At 40.4% G+C, this 20,962-nt stretch overlaps 2 protein-coding genes across 2 annotated transcripts; one reads left to right on the forward strand and one right to left on the reverse strand.

Annotated features, from left to right (window-relative positions):
* Nucleotides 1-348: 348 nt before the first annotated feature.
* Nucleotides 349-19,146, reverse strand: LOC134748404 (protein phosphatase 1 regulatory subunit 12A). The gene is made up of 8 exons (XM_063683186.1): nt 18,728-19,146; nt 15,443-15,722; nt 11,245-11,378; nt 5,339-5,511; nt 4,829-5,094; nt 2,041-4,678; nt 1,378-1,772; nt 349-1,197 (listed from the first exon to the last, which is right to left on the reverse strand). The coding sequence occupies exons 1-8, from the start codon at nt 18,953-18,955 to the stop codon at nt 896-898; spliced, it is 4,416 nt and encodes a 1,471-aa protein (XP_063539256.1). The 5' UTR covers nt 18,956-19,146; the 3' UTR covers nt 349-895.
* LOC134748405 (uncharacterized oxidoreductase TM_0325-like) lies at nt 7,456-8,235 on the forward strand. The gene has a single exon (XM_063683187.1). It carries the CDS (start codon nt 7,456-7,458, stop codon nt 8,221-8,223), a length of 768 nt encoding a protein of 255 aa, XP_063539257.1. The 3' UTR covers nt 8,224-8,235.
* Nucleotides 19,147-20,962: the final 1,816 nt, after the last annotated feature.

Below are 20,962 nucleotides of genomic sequence, written 5' to 3' on the forward strand. Positions count from 1 at the left end.
ATGGTTACAAGTATTCAAACCACTTGACATTTCATAGTTAGTGACATTACTAGTTAATTTCCCCATTATTCGATGGAGGATTCAGGATTTAGGATTCGTAACTCCACGGCGCTGGACCTTCTTAGGTATAATTGTTTATGTACATATTTGTTGTGATTCTTATTTAAATGAACTAAATAAAGACTTATTTGTAACATAATTTTTGTTTACATTTCGTAAATAACTAATAACTTATCTATTAACTCATTCGCACTAATTACTTGTGTGGTTTTCCTTGTTTATAAACATAAATATGGAGTCGGGTTGGGTTGGGTAACGTTAACGTTAACAGGAAATAATAACAAAATGTATTTATAGTTGTTTTACTTATAATAAGATATCTAAATAATTGAATATTGACAATCACTTGTGCTTGCAAAATGTCGAATATTTCTCCGAATATTGTGCTAATAATTAAATAACTTCGAGTAAAGGAAGACAACACAATCGCATGATTTGTGTATTATTGAATAGATTGTCATCTACTTTGTAAAAATAATTAGAAATTGCATAATAGGTAGTTAGGACTACTATGAACGGGGATCTATGTATACTCAAATCGATATAAATAATTTATGTATTATAATATTTCTGTTTAATACTATTAGAAAAATAGATGTTAATTTTCTTTTTAATGTTTTCACATTATGCTACTGGACGGCATCAATCAGTCAATCAAAATCACAATTGCAATTTTCAACAAAATAGCTAATAAAATCCACGTGTATAAATATTATACCTTTGGTACCTACACGGTGCAAAATTACTTGCCAATATTTTTTATATTTCTCTAGGTACATCTTTATATGGCAGTGAGTAAGGATTGAGAATCATCATGAATCGTCGGAAATTTTAATTAGCCACTTCGTACGCTTGCTTTAGCTTTGTTGGAAGGTGACCCGTTATCGTTATCAGATGCAGGTTCTGAGCCTTTCACAGTGAATGTGACGTAGTATCTCTTGTTTTTGTCGAGTTTCTCAGCCGGCAATGCGATCAGCTGCCGCTCGGAGCCGTGAGACACCTCAAGAGTGACGTGAGCCTTTCCTGATGAGCTCGAAGGCGACTTTGAGGCTATTTTTGGCAGGAATCCTTTTGATTTGGTACTTGGATCAGCTGTAGCGGGCTTGGGCATTGTGTGGTGATTCCACTTATAGGGTACTGAAAACATACGTTACTTTTAGTATAATAAGGAAAATAACAAATAAGATACCATTAAGTAAACAGGTAATTAATTATATTTCGCACGGATATGCCACGCGCGCCTGGAGTGTGTGATTAATTAATGTAAATGTAGGTACCAGTACTTGTGCTTGCGGTGAATATTATGTGGGTACTTACTATAAGCTGAGCATGGTATGCCGGTGTAGGCGTGAACTGCGTGGAAACATCGATGAGTCTTGCTCGTGCAGAGGCAAGGATTATCAGGAATCGAACTCATTTTGTACAGTTCACTCTCTCCGTAGTCAAAATCTATTGGTCTCTCGGGCAGATTGTCCAAGTGTCTTTTGCCACTTTTCTGCAATTTCCGAAGACTTTCGTAGAGGAATTTTTCAAAGCTGCTGAATGAGTAGTCGACACTGCTGTAGATGCCGAGGCCCACGCTTGCTAAGCTTGATTTGTTGTACTCATCGATGGCTCGCTTGACGAGAACTGCTTCGTTGGTTTTACTTGTTCGGATCTGTAGACGCTTCAGCTCCAGTAAATGTTGAAAGATCTTTCTCTCGCAATAATATCTGCAGAACAAAAGAAAATCAGTCACCAATTTTTCTTACTATTAATTGGAGCCAATAGAGCAGCGGTCGGTAACAGGCGGCCCGCGAACCTCTCACTCAATCGCAAATATTAACAAAGTGCGGCCCGCTTTAACTTCATTAACTACTATGTGGCCCTTGGATGCTAAAAAGTTGCCGACCGCTGCAATAGAGGGACTAAGTAACTGGGTGATCTATTTTAGTTACTGCTCCTTAGCTTTAAGAGTATCATCATGACTTCACTACTCACCGTCTCATGTTCGTTTGAATGCGTTGAGTAACAGATTTCATATCCACTGCGTTTTTATCTCCTGGTTTTCGCACAGGAATTCTACTGTCGGATTTACCAGAATATCTTCCGCTTGCGTTTCTCTGCCTATAATAAGCTGCAAGACGGGGACTCATTATTCGGCGCTGAACTGCTCTAGGACTTGGCTCAAACCCTGAATCCATTAGTCCACTGGACTCGTACCCCCTCTCTGAATTCTCACTTTTAGACCTAATAGTTATGCGACTCTTTGTTCTACCCTTTTTACGGAAACGTTTTCTACGACCGTTAACTTCAGAGTGACTGTATATTTCGTTGTCACTAACACTGGCGACACGTCCAAATGAATCTTTGATAACCATTTCTTTGTCATCATCTAAGGAGCCTTCGTCAACTTTACTAGATTTTTTAAGAATACCGGTGCCAACATCGGTAACACTTGCAATGTCGGATAGTACTTTATAACTCTCGGTTTCATAAATACTGCTTTTTCTACTGCTTCCCTGGCTGTCCTTAGATGATTTTCGTTTAGGTGAAACAGGTAAAGGTAAATTGATGTCATCTGAAGTATTCTCCAATAGAATTTGTTGAACAGCGCGATCTTCCGCCGCAATTACTGTAATCAAACCCTTATCTGTAGTTGGTGCAATTTCGTTGCTGCTGCCTGTTGTTATTGTGGAAGAATATTCTTTTCGTTTTTCATCAGCACTCGCAGTACTTTCACTACTTAATTTCTTATCCACACTGCCACTTCCTGGACTCACTTCACCATGAATCACTTGCTCGCCCATTAGATGATCAGGCTGTTTATTTAAGTCCTTACTTTCAAAAACCTCGTGTTTATTGGCAAAAGACACCGTTGGAGAGCTACTTTTGTCCCGCGAATCTTTTCTTTCAGCACTAATGTCTAACGTAGTGGCAAGTTCTCCTGCGTCTTTACTTTGCAGTAATAATTCTTCCGGGCCAGCCAACACTTGAAAAGATTTTTTCCTAGTCCGTTCTAAACTAGAACTTGATGACGTTTCTTTTGACTTTTCCTTGTCATCTTTAGCTGAATCTCGTGAGGGATCTTTATCACTCTCTAGTGATTTTGATTGTTTTTCACTTGTCTGAGATTCTAAACCCGACTTTTCCACGGATTGTGTATTTTCATTTGCTTCTTTTGCTGCATCTTTTGATTGGCTCTCAGAAGTTTTTAACTTTTCTGCGGCATTTTCTCCTGAAGGCTGTGGCCCTGTAGTCGTATCATTGATCTGAGCTTCTTCAGTTACACTACTTGTTAAGTCAACGTCTGCCTCTAATTTAGCCTCGTCCTTTAAATCTTTATGCGTTATTGAGAGGTTAGCTGTTTCTATGGACACATTATTTGATGAATCAACAGTCACTGTAATTTCGGAACTTCCATGTTGACTTGACTCGCGTTCCATGTGTATTTGTGCCTCTGTAACGATCATATTAGTCTTTACTGATAAGGTGTCAGTCTCAGTTTCACTGAGAGTCTTACTTTTTACTAGTTGCTTTTCTTCTTTATCCGATTCCTTTTTTTCTGTAATTTCAATAGCTGGTGGAGTCAACGCAGGGATATCTTCCTTTGTTTCAGAGCGTTGTATATTATCGGCGCTTTTGTATTTTACAATGTTGACGCTCTGTTTTTCATCGTTGTTCTCGATATGTATTGAGGTTTTCTTTCCTTTGCGTTTTGTACTCCGTCTTTCGCTCGATTCAGAACTACTATTACTTTCTGATGATGAAGTTGACCTCCTTCTTCCACGCTTGCGATGCCGTTTACTTTTCTTTTTCTCTGGATATGTTTCTGATCCTGATGAACTATGAGATGCAGATCGATGACGTCCCCGATATCTTGAGTTACTTCTACTTCGCCTTGAGGGCTCACTTTTAGACCTATTCTTTTTACTACCCTTTCTATGTTTTCGACCATATGATTCGTCCCGTGCCTGTCCTTCTAATTCTGTATCATACCCATCGCTGAAACTTTTTTGAGGTTCGATTATTCTTTTTCGTCTATCTTGATGTCTACTGGTATATTTGTTATCAGACCTTCGTCTCGATCTCTTGTCATCAGTTGATGAACCATTAGTGCTATCACTATCCATTCTGTTTCTTGCTTGTCTTCTATCATGGATAGGACTGGAAAGCTCAACGACTTCCCTTTTTTCTATCCTAATCCTATCTCGTACATCAATTTTTGTGCTAGTTACCCTACGTGTTGGCAAAGCTGTTATTGGGGCGCCATCAATGACAATTTCTGTATTTCCTAGTTTCGATGCTGGCAGACCGCCGTGCATTTGCAAATATTTAGCAGTGGATCTATGGCCGCGGGTTGTCGCACAATCTAGAGGCGTCATTGGTTCGTTCTTGGAGGACCTCGCTACGGGATTAACTTCAGCGCCACGATCCAACAAGAGACGACACAGGTCAGCGTTATCAGTGGCCGCTGCGATGTGCAGTGGAGTACGACCTTCATGGTTCGTAGCATTGACTTGGGAGGGCCGTCCATCTAAGAGCCATTTCACTAATTCCCTTCTGCCGGAAGCCACAGCCTCGTGCAATGGTAAATCGCCTTTAGAGTTTCGTAACCATAAATTCGTCCCTCTCGCTCCTGAAATAAAGTAAAAACACTTAGAGAAAAGTTAAAGAGTGAACACTTAAGACTGAAGGGATGTGTGGTTGGTAAAAGTTTTTGCAGGTTTAATGCCGCAGGTAGGCATTGTTAAGATAGAGGTACCTAATTGTCTTCATTCGCAGTTACCTAGTATACGGACAGTCTCAATTTGTCCTTTAGCGGCCGCAGTATGTGCGGGACTGCGTCCCCGCCGATCCTGGCGATGAGCATCTGAACCATGCTGCAGTAAAGCCGCCGTGGCATCAGCATGGCCTAGCGCGGCCGCGTAATGGAGAGGGGTGCAACCGTGCGAGTCCGCTACGTCGACGCGAGCGCCGCAAAGACCGACTAGCGTTTCTAATGCTTCGGTGTGTCCGCGCGCTGCAGCGCAATGTAGTGCCGTTAGTCCGTCCCTGTTCACAAAGAATTCTTAGTTTAAAAGTATCATTCGCAATCTCATAGTGAGCACTACTATAAAATTAAGTTAAGTACATATGTAACTAGAGACTGATGACCCCACAGTCAAACTCATTATTGAGTTTTGCGGGGCTATGATTATTGTATGAATACTCTGTATTTTATTAAATAAATAAATAATAATAATAAATCTTACAGTGGTCGGCGACTGGGAGATTTTATCTAGTTTTAGTAAGTCACCTGTCGGCATCGTCAACTTTAGCACCAGCCTGGTGCAGCGCGAGCACGGCAGCAGCGGAACCCGCCGATGCGGCCCAGAGCAGCGGCGTGCGGCCGTCTGCATCGCGGACGTCCACTCTTGCGCCACCTTCCTTTACTAGCGCTCGGAGCACCTCCAGTGCCGCGCCTCGGCTCTGTGAAAATTGAACGGAGTTTTCAAAAAAACGAAGTTTATAATAGAAAGAGGTTATTGTAATAGAGAGTTAAAGTCTAAGACGACGACGACGAAGGGAAGTCTAAATAATAAAAGGTGCCCCCTAGTTTTATAGCTGAAACAGATGGAGCGCCATCTGTTTCAGCTATAAACAGCATAGTACAGCGGTACTACGCCACAATGTTTTGTGGTCACTAAATTGCCAAACATCAACTTTGGCAACAAGAGTTGAAATGAAAGTTGAAATTGGCGCTGTCTACTGGCGCTAGCTGGAACGGAAGGTTCAAAAGCCCGCCCTCACTGCTGGCTTGCTGGCCAAAAGTGTGCCTTGACAGTTTGATTCCACGGCCGTGTGAAGGCTTATACCGCCGTCAACTTTCGCAAGTAATACTGATATTGCAGTAGATAAGTAGTTTTGACTGCGAATAATTTATAAGTACTTTAATAGAGTCTAGGCAATAAGTATAAGTACAAGCTTTTGTCGCTGACTGTACTTTTCTTTCCACATGCAATTAATACCTACTCATCGAGACAATGAGGGCTACCGTTTTTGTGCTCACCAGGTGGCGCTACTGTAGATGTAGGTCCAGAAAAACAGATCTCAAAATTCTTCTATGCTTATTTTTATAAAATCAATACGCAAAAGTATTTTAACGTCTAAATGTGCCATTTTTTCAACATGTTTAATTTTGCATATATTTTAGTTTGCACTTTTTTAAACCGCTAACATTTATTGAGCTATATCTATTGTTTACCATGATTAATCAAAGATGGACAAAAATTTACCACAAATTATGAATAAGGTGTGAAAATTCCCGTTAAAAAAGCTTGAAACCCCCAAAACTTCTATGCATTTGACATTTTGAAAGACCTCCATCTACACTAGCGCCCCTAGCGGCGAAATTAAACGCGGTAGCCCTCATTCTAACAACCCAAACACTTGTTTTGCGTTGTTTTATCACAGAGTTCCCATGGTCACCTCCTGTCTCCATCATCAGATTAGCTCCATGTCATCATAATATTGCGTTGTTATCCGATTTACATACTTATGTATATGTACTCGTATGCAAAATTTCAGCTCAATCGAAAATCGGGAAGTGGGTAAAATTTAGCTTCTAAGATTTGACCCACACTAACATACATACTAACAGGATAAGTTAAATAACAGCTTTAATTAATATCATTAACGGGTCTAACGCGGATTGCTTTCGTTTTAGTTTTGTGTATATGACAGTGACCAGGCAAATCCAATTGAGACGTGCAGGGTAGCCAATAGCCATAAATAGCAGTAGGTGATAGATATCATTCGCATAAAGCTAAAATTGAAAAATAGTATAAAGCGCCACCTACAACAATGATGAGGCACGCGATAAACGCGGTGTTGTATACATAGAAATTATTCGTCTAGAATATTTACTAGTCTCTGCTTTTAACAAGCTTGGAAAGTTACATTAAATTGTATTTATATCACGAGTAGGTAAGTACTTACATAAGTCATAATTAGTGATAATGAAGATTGAGTCAAATATTGACTTTGATGATTGAAGATTTATCTCTATCAAAACCGGTTAAGTGCAAGTCGGACTCGCGCACGAAGGGTTCCGTGCCATTACGGCAAATAAATCACGTTTGTTGTATGGGAGCCCTTAAAGCTTAAGGGAGCTCTTAAATATTTATTTTATTCTGTTTTTAGTATTTGTTGTTATAGCGGCATTAGAAATCTGTGAAGATTTCAACTGTCTAGCTATCACGGTTCATGAAATACAGCCTGGTGACAGACAGACGGACAGCGGAGTCTTAGTAATAGGGTCACGTTTATACCCTTTGGGTACGGAACCCTAAAAAATAATCTCGATCACGCAACTTTATTTCGTAGGTTATCTTATAAAAGTCGCCTGGTGATCTAAATTAAACAGTCGACATCATGAGTTTCTCCGGTAAAGTTGTCCTGGTGATTGGGGCGAGCTCCGGCATCGGCGCGGCTGCCGCAGTGCTGTTCACTAAACAAGGGGCGTGCGTTGCAATCGTGGGCCGGAACGAAGCCAAACTCGCCGACGTCGCGCAACAGTGCGCGCAGCACGGACCACAACCCCTCGTCATCAAAGCCGACATTTCCGACGAAAGTGAGGCTAGCACCATAGTCCAGCAAACCATCGAAAAATTCGGAAAATTAGACGTTCTCATCAACAACGCCGGTATGTCCAGGCAAGGCTCGTCGTTACTCGAAGGCAACATTCTCGAAGAATACGACGTTATTATGAAAACGAATGTTCGCGCCGCTATCCATCTCACAACCTTAGCCGCGCCCCATTTGATAAAAACTAAAGGCAACATCATTAACACGGGTAGCACTTCGGCTCTTCGCGTTCCTACGTTGCTAAGCCTGACATCATACAGCGTGTCCAAAGCAGCTTTAGATCATTTTACCCGCTGTGCTGCGTTAGAGCTGGCACCGTACGGTGTTAGAGTCAATAGCGTCAATCCTGGCCCGGTGAAGTCTGATTTCCTGGATAACAGCGGAAGGCAGAATGCAGATGCCATATGGGAGAATTACAAAAAAATAACGGCCCTCAATAGGGTAGGAGAGCCCGAAGAAATAGCTGAAGTCATGTTGTTTTTGGCCAGTGACAAAGCGAGGAGCATTACTGGGTCTATGTACTTATCTGACAACGGATATTTACTCAAACATTAATGTTTATTAACATGTTTATTGTACATTAAATGCGAACATAGTTTACAGGTGTTGTCACTTCCCCCCTTACTTAAATAAAATAATCGCAATATAAACACACTTTTACTTAAATTTACCCCAGAATTTTGGCCTTGTGATCGTCTAGTTAGTTAGTAGTTAGGACCCCTCAAAGTAAACCGCGGTACCCCAAATTCTTTAATGAGTATCGCTATCAGCTAAATTGTTGACTGGTTTTATTCCATAGACCTAGATTGTAAGGAAAATATATTTATAGTACTGAAAATACGTTTTATTATGATACTTATTAAGGAATAATTTAAATAGTATTTTATACAATCGTGATATAATAGAGAGCTTTTCAGTCGAGTAAGTACCGTGTTTAAGCAACGAAGCTTGCTGAACATACCCTTCTTATCAGAGACATGTTGCGCGACTGACACTACCAATATTTCATTTCATTTATTTATTGCAATCATGTTCATTTCATACAGGTGGTAAATAAAATATAGTCGGTACATGATACCCTGTTAGGGCACAGCAAAATTGTCTTAAAAACTAAATTAACAAAACAACTTTTTTTTATTTTATAAGTTACATATTACATTCTGATAGAAAATGACATAATTACTAAGATATTAATTATTCATTCTATATTATTTCGTTAATTGTTTATATTATTATCATTCAAATATTCGTTCAATGTGTAATAACATTTTTTTAATAAAAGAGATTTAATTAATTTAAACATTTTTTTATCATTTCCTACATTTTTTATAGCCTCTTGCAGTTTATTAAATATTTTTATTGCCATTACATATAGGTAGGTACTATTAGAGTGCTTTTTAATTTTAGAGGCCGGTAGTAGTAATTTGTTTTGATGTCTCAGTAGGTGGGTTGTGAGTAATTCGTATCTTTTTTTAAATATATGATTATTTTGTTTTGCAAATTTACACATTTCGAAGATGTATATAGATGGTAATGTGAGAATTTTGAATAGTCGGAAAAGTGGTTGGCATGTGTGTTCTGACGCGCTGCTTCATATCTGACGCGCTCGAGTAACTCCACGTGGTGTTTTTTTTCGCTTTCCTGCTCGTAATACATTTTTTCTTCCTATCATCTAATCTTTCGATTCCATTAGGTCTCTAAGACTCGAGTCGACGCACATTTAGCATCGTCGCCTCACTGCTACTATGTATCCAATATGTCTCCAGTATCCACTATGTATCCAATAGGTCTCCAGTATCAACTATGTATCCAATAGGTCTTCAGTATCCACTATATATGTATCCAGTATCCACTATGTATCCAGTATCCAATATGTATCCACTAAGTATCCAATATGTATCCAGTATCCGGTATCCAGCATCCAATATGTATCCAATATGGACACTGGAGTGTGTCGCTACTAAATGGTATAAAAGTTCGGTGCGGGCCGTCGGAATTGTTTCATTCTTCAACCATCGGACTAGTCGTGACTGGCTTTGGCCGTAAATTCCCCACGAGTAAAAAAATTCTTTTCCCCTCACTAGCTCGGAAAGCCGTCTTTTATCCTTTAAAACAAGCGGGGAAAAACGCATTTTATCCACTAGTGGGGAAAGTAATTTGACCTTGGATGGAGCGTGTTTAAGTAGCTTGACAGATAACAAAACGTAAAACGCTCATAATAATGGTTCGTTCGATATTAATTATCATTAAATAAATGGTTTGAGAATCTAATAAAAAATACCAGATTTAGCTTTATTTAATGATTTTAAGTCATAAACCTTAAAATTCCATAATAAACGTTTGTTTTATAATAATTATGTTAAATATAATTCTGAACGCACAAGTTAAGTCGATGCAATTTCAAAACGCATCATTGACATTTCATACGTCAGAAATGTCAACATTGTCAACAAAAATTTTACTTAAAAACTTCTCACGTAAAAGCACAGAATTTCCAGTTTTTTGTTATAATATCGTAAAAAAATGAGTGATTCCAGTTGATGAAGATGATCTAACGCCTGTAGATGTTGCACTTTCCTCGCTATAGTGAGGGGAAAAGTTTTGTCTTACACACGGGTGCAAATGTATTTTACTTCTCGTGTGTTAAAACACTCGCTACGCTCAGGATTCTATTTTAGAACCACTCGCTTCGCTCGTGGTTCAACTATAGAATCTTTTCGCTTGCTCGTGTTTCAATTCCACACTCGCGGGTAAAATACAACTTTGCACCCTTGTATAACAAATAACTATTTCACATCACCTATTCGAAAAAGTGCTTTTTTTTCCCCGCTAGGAGGGATCAAAGTGGCACTCTTCTTCCCTGCTAGGGGGGATCAAAGTAGCACTTTTCTGTTCTAGGGCATGATCTTTTTTCTTTTTTGTATACAATTTTTTTAGGTTAATTAATATATTGGAACATAACAATTTCCTCATAGGTGATGTGAAAAACAGTATGTGTCACATGGTAGAAAAATTATTTCCACCTTGGGCGTTAACACTTGAATCCCTCACTACGCTCAGGATTCAATGTACGCCCTCGCCGTAAATATGTCATTTTGCTCCCTTGTGACACAATCTACTATTAAATAATCACTTTGCCAAATACTTTTTCTAAATACTCTTGGACAAACTGTAAAGCAGCAACAACTCGTTCGCACAATCAGACTGACTGGACTTATTATTTATTCCTCAAACGTCTACTTCTTGTAATAGCTAGGACGCGAAAGGTCTGCGTGGAGCTGTGTCGCAGCATGCGGAGGGGGCCTATGTCTGTCCCAACTGTCCTGCCCTGCAAAATCTGCAAAATGCTGTGCTGCGTCGCCTGCGTCTCAGCATACGCTTAGCCTTATTGTCGGCAGAGTACTGCTTGTGCTATTTGGAAAAAGCGCTACTGGTGCAGAATGTACCTACACAAAGTGTGGAGATTTCCCAGGTCTCATTACTTACTTAATTGGTGACAGTCTCCAGTCATTTCTCATCACAACCTACCTTGTACCTTGGCCGCTGTAGTGAGTATCAGGATTTTTTAAATTATACCTGATGATCGGTGGCTGCAGGAGCGCCGCACATCTGCGCCGCGTAATGGAGTGGATAACCACCGTGTTGGTCAGGAGTGGCAGCGTCCGCACCGCCCGCGAGGACAGCGCGCAGTGCGCCTACTTCCCCGCACACTGCACAAACAGCAAACAATTGTAAAACGATATTCAACACGCAGGGTGTTTTTCTATACATATAGTAGGCAGGTACATTAGGTAATATGTAGGTGGGTAATGCTGAGAGACCAATCTCAGATAAGTACGTGAAGAAAAAGTTGGAGGATTCATACCGTTTCGTTTGGTCAAATGTCAATGTTTTCTATGTGACAGCCAGCAAAGTTACTCGAATATCACTCGCCACTCCATAGCTCTGCTGTGGTAGTGTAAATTTGACCCTTATATTCTGCACACCTACCACGCATAATAAACCTAACCTCATAAGGCGACTCATCTAATTGCATACCTAGTGTTATCTTATTGCGTATTGCACACATTAATGTTACAAAGGGTTGTTAAAGGGCAGTATACAAATCGGTAACATCAAAAAGTACCTCAAGTAGGTTCTCATCGAACTGGCTCATTGACTACCTGTATTACATCATAACATTCTGTCAGACCAATCCATAAATCAGCAGCACATTTAAATATTGACTTAAGTACTTCGTAAAATATTCACCGCCTTTATCACCACGCGTTAACTCTGGTAAACCCCGATTGCATAAACCATTGACTCATCAAGCTGACACGGCCTTTTCAATCAACAATTCCCTTAATAGCAGTCCTAGGTAGCCTATGGGGGCAGTCAAGGGCACGGCCTTGCCGTCGGTCGATCCGCCGGACTAGGGGGGTGTCTCCCCTAAATAATGGACCAAGATGGCCACGATAAGAACATTACTCATTACTTTGTTATTCGTACACTTTTATGGTTATAGGTCAGCGCAGTCGTGCAAATCAAGTCGGCTATTTCATGCCTAACAGTTTGAGTGCTATTTTATTTTTAGTGCCCGCGGGGCATAGTTATGATATAGTTATGATAAGCTGCTTGGTCAACAGTGCCGCATAAACTTGATCGTTAATCCATCGACTTATTATTCTAATAGGTAATTTTCCGACTGTAACGTACAGTCAAATAGAACCCATAGGTATACTTATAATTATGAATTAAACTTTATGGTACATCAGGTCAAATCAGGTACAGGTGGGTAGTTAAAGACAGGTAACAAACAAAGGTAGAGTAAAACCCCAGAAAACTTTTCTAGTTTGTCACGGTTATTCGTTTAACCTTTGCCGCCATCCGCCAACAGTGGTGCCAGACGCCACATCACCATAATCTGCCTAACTTTACATATAGGTAAATAGCTACCTATACGCTCAAAGATTTGACAAAGGCAGACATCATTATATGAACAAGTTAAAAATGTGCAATATGCTGCTCTGATACCTAGACTAAAATTAGACTAAGGCCAAAGTCAGTTGCAAGTGGAAGGAAGACAAAGGTCAGCAGTATATACCTACCGTCGGACGTCCGTTGAGAAGCCTGCATCGGAAATGACCTTAAACTGAACACATATTACCATAGCCAGGGCAAGAAGCCGGAAAGTATTATGCTAGCCAGTGTGTAAATGGCCTGGAAAATGCTGCAATTATTTATTTAGACCCGTATCGTGTCATAAATCTGAATACGACGAATGTAAAATTGTGTGCCAGGTAAAACGGGTGGCATCTTTCATGTCACCCACATGTGATACCTTCACATGTAATACACTGTCATCGGCCTCGGTTTCTTTTGCACTTGTCTTTACTAAACTTGCTAGGGCATATTGCGCACAAATTCCGATTTATTTATTCACTAGCTTTTGCCCGCGACTTCGTCTGCGTGAAGTTAGTATTTTATATCCAATCTGCTTTTTACCGATTTCCCATACAAACATCCACTCCCCCAGGATGACTTCTGGGCAGGGCCGGATTTAGGGGAGGGCAACCGGGGCAACTGCCCCGGGCCCCCACAATAGAGACCTCCGAAAAATTATTTAGGGCCAGGGGGCCTCAACTCCTTTCTTGCTCCGGGGCCTCCACACCTCTAAATCCGGCCCTGCTTGTGGGATAAAAACTACCCCATGTCCTTCCCGGGACTCAAACTATCTCTATACCAAATTGCAACAAAATCGGTTCGCGCGCATTTATTAGCATGGATAATCACAAGTTCGCATTTGGCTGTAAAGATTTCAATTAAATTACATTTCAGGGGTTTGAGGTCTTTACTGGGCTAGTAAAAAAGACAGTAGGTACCTATCTATTTAATAACAAAGTCCACTTGGTTAGTTTTACAATCATAATTAGAAAAATGCTGTGTCATGTAGACATGACTCGCTCTTTCTCACTCCAAAGTCCGAATTTTCTGAATCCGCGAAAAAGTATACACTAATACTTTTTCAGTTTTTAGGGTTCCGTACCCAAAGGGTAAAAACGGGACCCTATTACTAAGACTCCGCTGTCCGTCTGTCTGTCACCAGGCTGTATCTCTTGAACCGTGATAGCTAAACAGTGAAATTTTTACAGATGATGTATTTCTGTTGCCGCTATAACAACAAATACTAAAAAGTACGGAACCCTTGGTGCGCGAGTACGACTCGCACTTGGCCGCTTTCCTCCAATCAATAGGTAGAAAACGGCAGAAAACGGTCACCGTACTGGGTAACCGCTTCTAAACTATCGATTGTTCCACGTGAACTAATGACTTGAGCGAACACCACACGAAAACTACCGACAATGTTCATATCGATACCAAGACACGATGGATAGTGTCCCTTGTTGTATGCAAGGTAGGCACTTGACATTGACAAACACTGGCTGAATAAAATATAGGTAGGTATTACTGTAGTTATATTTATTAGAATACCTACATAATTGAAAGTGTCGATGGTGAACTTCCAAATTCCAAATTATTTATTTGTTAAACATAGGTACGTACCTACATAGCTATAGCTTAAGTTTCTCGCTTTCCTAGATTATAGTATTATAGCCTGTTTACGAGGAAAATGAAGGCAAGAGCAAGGAGTGGATAACATTGCACATCATACTTACTAAAAACCGGCCAAGTGCGAGTCGGACTCGCGCACGAAGGGTTCCGTACCGTACCATTACGCAAAAACGGCAAAAAAATCACGTTTGTTGTATGGGAGCCCTACTTAAATATTTATTTTATTCTGTTTTTAGTATTTGTTGTTAGATATAGCGGCAACAGAAATACATCATCTGTGAAATTTTCAACTGTCTAGCTATCACGGTTCATGAGATACAGCCTGGTGACAGACAGACAGACGAACAGCGGAGTCTTAGAAATAGGGTCCCGTTTTTACCCTTTGGGTACGGAACCCTATAAAAGTAAGTTCTAAGGTGTGAATAAACCGTCTTCTGCTAAGTATATAAAGCGTGAAGACAACCGATCACTCTGAAAGTAAATTGAAAGCACAATCAACAACTGTGATTGACGCATATGCAACCCAGCGGGTTGCAAACGTAACTAATTGGTCGCGTGCAAGCTCGCAGTACGAGCGAAGATAGTGAGCCGCGCACCACCGAGTGACACCGGCCAGATAACGACTCACTCAGACGATATCGCTGTAGTCTGTACTTCTGTAGCCATGCATAACAGCCATTGGAAAACTCATTCCATGGTTAACCGTGTTCTAGTGCAATACATTCCAAATTCAAACTGGTTTTTCAATGGCTGTTGCAGTTTTTATACATGATGAGGTAGACCGCAATTATATATGGTTGGAGTTAATGTAGGAGACACATATTTCAGGGCAAAAGTTGAACACATTTCCTACTAACCATGGAGGGAATTAATTGCGCTGTTTCTTGACATCCACGTTGGAGTTTTGTTTAAAGTAAATACCTAAAATCCTAAAATTTACGTTTTACGCATCGTGCGCACCACCAAAGATAGATATAAGTTACTCTATGGCACCACTCAGTAGAATACCGAACATCTTGATTTGGTTTCGGTATCGTATGTTACCTTATCTTACCACTTTACCAATAACAGTCTCATGAACAAAAATATATGCACAACAGACAAGCCGATAGTGCCGATACGATGTGCACATTTGCTAGTTCTACTGGTAGCGCTAGAAATAGAACTATTAAAAAATCAAGAGCCGCTCTCACCAACAAAAAAGTCTCAATTTCCTCACCAGTAGCCCAATGAACGACGGTGTGATGCTCATCATCCCTCGCATTGACATCAGCGCCGGCCGCCAGCAACGTCTGCACGAGCGGCACGTTGCCATGCACCACCGCCAGATGCAGCGGCGTCAGGCCGTCGGCGTCTCTTGCGTCAGCTAGGGCTGGTTGAGCCATGAGCACCCGGTCGGCGCACGCGGCGCGTGCCGCCTGGCTCGCGCCCGCGCCGCTCGACGCGCAGTAGTGCAGCGCGCAGCGGAGCCCGCGGTCACGGACGCGGACTGATGCGGCCTGGACATATCAACAACATGACATCGAATTCCATATTAATGCACCTTTATACGTACGAGTAATTTGCTATTAGCCCTAAACTGGGGACAGAAATCAACTTGTCAGAGGAAAGACACGAACTCAAAAAGTACCTATACAAAAGAAAGGTGTAATTGCCAAACCACCGACATAGCATTCTTCCCTCCCGCGTTGATATGCAGGAACCTAAACTATTACCGTAAAATGGGGTGAGCTGGAAGAAAACTGACATTCAAACCTCGATAACTTTTTATTTTTACATATGCAAACTGAATGGTGTATATTATAAGTGTTCCGGACGTTTGTATTTTAGTTTTTATTTTATTTTGGGTAGTTCCATTTCATAACTTTGACGATAAACAGGAAAAAACCACCTCACCCCGTAGTCCCTCGTAGTTGGGGTGAGATGGGTTTTCATACAAAGGTGATTTTGGAAGATTGTTGGGTCGATTTTTTTTAAATATGAGTATTACTATAGCTCCATTTTAAATTGGGATACTTACATTATTTTTGTAGCAGTAGCCCTAAAAACCCATCTCACCTCACCCCCCTTTCAAACCTTCTCTCCCCATTCATAACCCAACTGTCCCCGCGAAACCTACTCACCCCATTTTACGGTACTAGAATAATTAAAGTATTAGGTACTTGCTTGATAGAGTATGCTTTACGTCGGCGTAATATTTAATAAAATACCATACTTACTACTAAATACTACTAAGAACAGAGATGTAAAATCAAACTCTACGCACTTTTCCTAAAGCCCACTTGCACCATCCCACTAACCCAGGGTTAAGCAATTAAACCGTTAACCCAGTGTCAAATTGTACTGGTAACCATGGTAACTCCAGGTTTAACCGGTTAACCCCGGGTTAGTGGGATGGTGCAAGTGGCGCTAAAGTAGTGTTGGTTACCTAGAGCGGCGAATGGAGCGCTGTATGTATTATATTAAACGTACTAAATGCATGACACAGGTGATACTGTTTTTTTTATCCTTTTATTTTTTATTTATTACTCTCGTCTCACTTTATGTGAGTGGATGTGTATGGATGTCCTCGTCGCCTTACTTTATGTGTATCCAAAATTATCATGTTGCTATTTGTTCATACTAAATTGTCTTTCACCTGTTAGTGTTTGATCGTTTCGAATTTTCTCAAAGGTTAGCTGGAAGAGATATGTACATCTTTTTTTTTTTTTTGTTTTGTCCGCTTTATGTAAACCTGCAATGTGTATGTACAAGTGCAATAAAGTAGCATATACATGTTACATACACAGTGCCCTCGGTCAGTCATATTAGGCATATCATAAGTATGTAGACTATTTAGTATTTAAAATGGATTCTGAGTACTAGACTAGACTATACATCATGTAACTACGAGATTACAAATGAATTGCTTCCTTTATAAAATAAATAAAGAAATAAAAATCGTTTATTTCAGATCTGCATTGATCCATAACGGTGTTAGTATAAAAAAAACCTAAAAACTATGTTAAGTACTAAATTAATTAATAATAGTACAACTAAAAGATATTTATCTCTAAGTAAAAACTAAAAGCTAGGTATTTGGTTAGACGTGGCCACTCGGAGACCGAGCGCAGGTTGCCATGCTTTAAGGATGACTCACGTTAGACCGGGCCGTGACCGGGCCGGAGCTTCCGGCGCTTCGTTTTCTATGGAAAGCATCACGTGATCACCTGTCATGTCATAGAAAAGTAAGCGCCGGAAGCTCCGGCCCGGTCACGGCCCGGTCTAACGTGAGTCATCCTTTATTTCGCTCTCCCAATGGCCACCTCCACCCAAAACTTCGTAACAGGGCAGTCGAGGCGCTCTACGCGCGCTACTATAGTCAATGCAATTGCGCATGCAATTGATGTATTTTAGTTATTCGTAGACGTTAATATTGTAGTTTTCCTTTTTAAATATTATTGTACGTTCTGTAAGTTTGTCTATCTATCTAATTCGAATTTTCCACTCATTTACTCTAAGGTTAGCTGGAAGAAATCCCTTATAGGGATAAGCTCGCCTTTGTACCTAAATTTATATGAATTTCATGTTAACAATTTTTGTTTTGTACAATAAAGTGATTTACTACTACTACTACTATAGTCTGGCTTCCTTTAAAAGGAAGCCAGACTATAGTGTCTCTATTAGTTGTGTTGTGTCCAAAGTGCCCGCGCTTTAAAGCTACTACTTAAACTCAAGTGTAAACAAGTTGACGTGGCAAAATCGTATAATAGGTATACGTAATAAATTATTCGTGATTCGGCCTCATAGACAATAGTTCCCCTGCTATTGTGTAGCCGATGCCTCCTATTGATTGAACCGCGGCCACGTTACCGTGCTACCGACGTCGGTGCATTTCCTATTTGATGTTTGAAACTTTTTAGTGCCGAAGCAGTCACTTATTTTGTGTATTTTTGGCGGGACTTAACTATGAAACATCTTGTCAACGTTTAGGTACAGTGAGCTGCGAAATTGCATGGAGAAATTATGAATGAATTCAGTGATAAAGCCCCTTATTTTTCCCAGGTTCTAGCTGCAAGCCCCACGTGAGCTCAGCGTTATTCCGGTAGTTAGCGAAACAAGTGTGTAAATATTGACTGAATATGTGCAAGCCCTCTAATGCCATTGTTCGCAGAGCACCTCACCTTAGGCTCACCAATATATGTGTGGTCTCCGATAAGGAATAGTTCTTACGGATTTTCAGGTCAAGTTATACCAGATATTAAAACAAAGTCGGGACTAAATGTTTTGTGAATATGGTAGCAGCGGTGCATGTGTCGGCAGGCGGAGACGACTCGCGAGCATCGCGTGTCTGCCGCGCCGCTCAAACTCAAGCTTTTCTCATTTCATATTCCCACACCTTCCATAATACTACTGTTAATGATTTAAGTGAGGCTTTCAGGCAACTTTTATCGTGCTAATCACGAAATTATGCTAAAAGCTTTATGTTGTGATGATGTTATTGTTTGTATCGTGGCGGACTCACGTCTTTGTTGATAGCATCGACGACTGCCTTGTAGTCGGCCTGCTGGCAGGCGTACATGAGAGGCGTGCAGCCCTGCGGCAGGGGAGCGCTCACATCCTCGCCCTTCGGGCCCTCCACCTTCTCCCCCTTGATCTTAGTGCTTTTGTCGAGCAGGTCCCCCTTGCGACGGCCCTTGGGCTTCTTGAGGATGCTCGGGATGTCCCGGGCGCTGGCGCCGCGCTTGTCCATAACAGAGGAGAGGTTAGACCGGCGTGCGGGCCATGTGTGGAAGTGGCGGGCCGCGAGCGAGCGCGGAGGGCGCGCGGCTCCGACTGGCCCGCGAGGTTCAGACTGCCCGCTTGGACGCTACCTGGGCGGGCGGAGCGCCACGCAACCCCACCGCCGTCACCGCCTAATATAAGTATTTAACTCTTTGCACAAAAGCAGGTCATTGCTATATTTCGTTACAATACTTAAGTAAGTGGCTAATCGAAAACAGATTACTTCCTAAGCAATTAGGTATGTATCCAGAACCCTAGATGTAGAGGTGAATTATAATGCAAAACTGCATATAGTAGGTACCTACAATTCATTTAATTCCTCAAAAAATTAAAAGTGCAGTTTAAAAAAAGTCTGTACAGTCGCCATCAGATATATCGGAGCGGCCAAGGTGCTCACAAATTTCTGAACACGCCTCTATTGTCAAGGCGCTAGGTGCGTGTTCAGATATTTTTGAGCACCTCGGCCGCTCCGATATATCTGATGGCGACTGTACATACCTATTATTCGTCAAAATACTCGGCAATATTTTAACTAAAACCCCCGGTATTTATGTACATATTTGAGTACTTCACGCAAGTTCCGTTCACCATGACTCGTAATTCCGAAGTACAAGTATGTATATTATTATTTCTCGCAGACGTTGCGTGTATGTACAGTCATTAGTCACTCAACATGACCGTAACACGGGTCCATCATGAAATGCCAAATAACTCACCTTATTGTTTCTCCACTGAAACGGGGAGTTTCGAGGTCAAGTTTATTGGGATATAGATATAGGTTTGTACGTAGTTTGGAAAGTTAGGTATGAAGTCTGAAGGCGTTATGAACTGCCTCGCGACGCAGCACGCTATCGTGCGATGGTATCGCTGTAACATAATTTACGTCGCGGTAAAGGGGCCCACTGACTATCAGTCCGCCGGACGATATCGGCCTGTCAGTTAGAACAAAAATTTGACAGTTCCGAACAACCGACAGGCCGATATTGTCCGGCGGACTGATAGTCAGTGGGCCCCTTAAAGATGATTTTGCGGGAGATAACGTTTCGAGATAACTATATGTTGAAATACAATGTTTTTTTTTTATGTTTAAATTTTATTGATTTTGTATTGATGACTAATGCTGTTTTTAGTAGACACTGACACTGTTCCTAATAAGAGGCGGTTATTATTATTCAGAAGACCTAGTAGCAGACAGCTTTTGTCATGATGTGGGACATAATCAGGGCATACTCGTATAAATAATAATCGGACTTCAAGACTGGCAGTACATACTTATTTACTTAGATGATTAAAAATAAAATTTTTGCTGGGTTAACCCAAAAACTTCAAAAAATAAAATAGAATTTCACCCTTTACGTAAACAGCCACCATATAATTATAGTCGTATTTGCATATATTGTCAGTGTGAGCTATATGGTCGTCTTGGCAACGTTTTACATGAAAATGTTTTTGGTGGGATTTATGTATCATTTAAAATTAGATAACCTACTCAAGTAAGTAAATTGTCTTTTCACATCACCTATTCGAAAAGGGAACTTTTCTTCCCTGCTAGGAGATATCAGTGGCACTTTTCTGTTCAAGGACATTTTGTTGCCAGTATGAAATATTGACACAAAGACATATGAAATTAGTATGCATATAATCGATTACAATTTCTTTATAATCGATTACGTGCATACAATTTTTCTAACTTAAATAATATTTTTAAATTAAGTAAATGAATTAATTAGCGTAATATTTACAAAGAAACGTAAAAAAAATAGTTTAATAATTTAATTTTTATTTTGACATTTTAGGTCTCCTTATACAAAGTTTATATTTAAAAAGTTTTGTACAAATATTTCACAAAGCATAATTATGCGGTTCTGTATTATGTATAAATTTGTAAATACTTAGTTTAAATCAATAACTTTATAATAGCTATTTTGTTACCAGAAAAATCTACAAAAATAATGTACTTGATTTTCATTGTATC

The sequence above is a fragment of the Cydia strobilella genome, chromosome 16 (genome assembly GCF_947568885.1).
Source record: "Cydia strobilella chromosome 16, ilCydStro3.1, whole genome shotgun sequence".
Taxonomy (NCBI): domain Eukaryota; kingdom Metazoa; phylum Arthropoda; class Insecta; order Lepidoptera; family Tortricidae; genus Cydia; species Cydia strobilella.

Excerpts from the sequence above, each read along its gene's own strand:
- LOC134748405 (XM_063683187.1), top strand. The coding sequence starts at position 7,456 with ATGAGTTTCTCCGGTAAAGTTGTCCTGGTGATTGGGGCGAGCTCCGGC.
- LOC134748404 (XM_063683186.1), bottom strand. The coding sequence starts at position 18,955 with ATGGACAAGCGCGGCGCCAGCGCCCGGGACATCCCGAGCATCCTCAAG. Across the intron at positions 5,512-11,244 it reads CTGCAGCCACCGATCATCAG|AGCCGAGGCGCGGCACTGGA; the intron begins GTATAATTTAAA and ends CAATTTTCACAG. Across the intron at positions 5,095-5,338 it reads AAAGTTGACGATGCCGACAG|GGACGGACTAACGGCACTAC; the intron begins GTGACTTACTAA and ends CTTTGTGAACAG.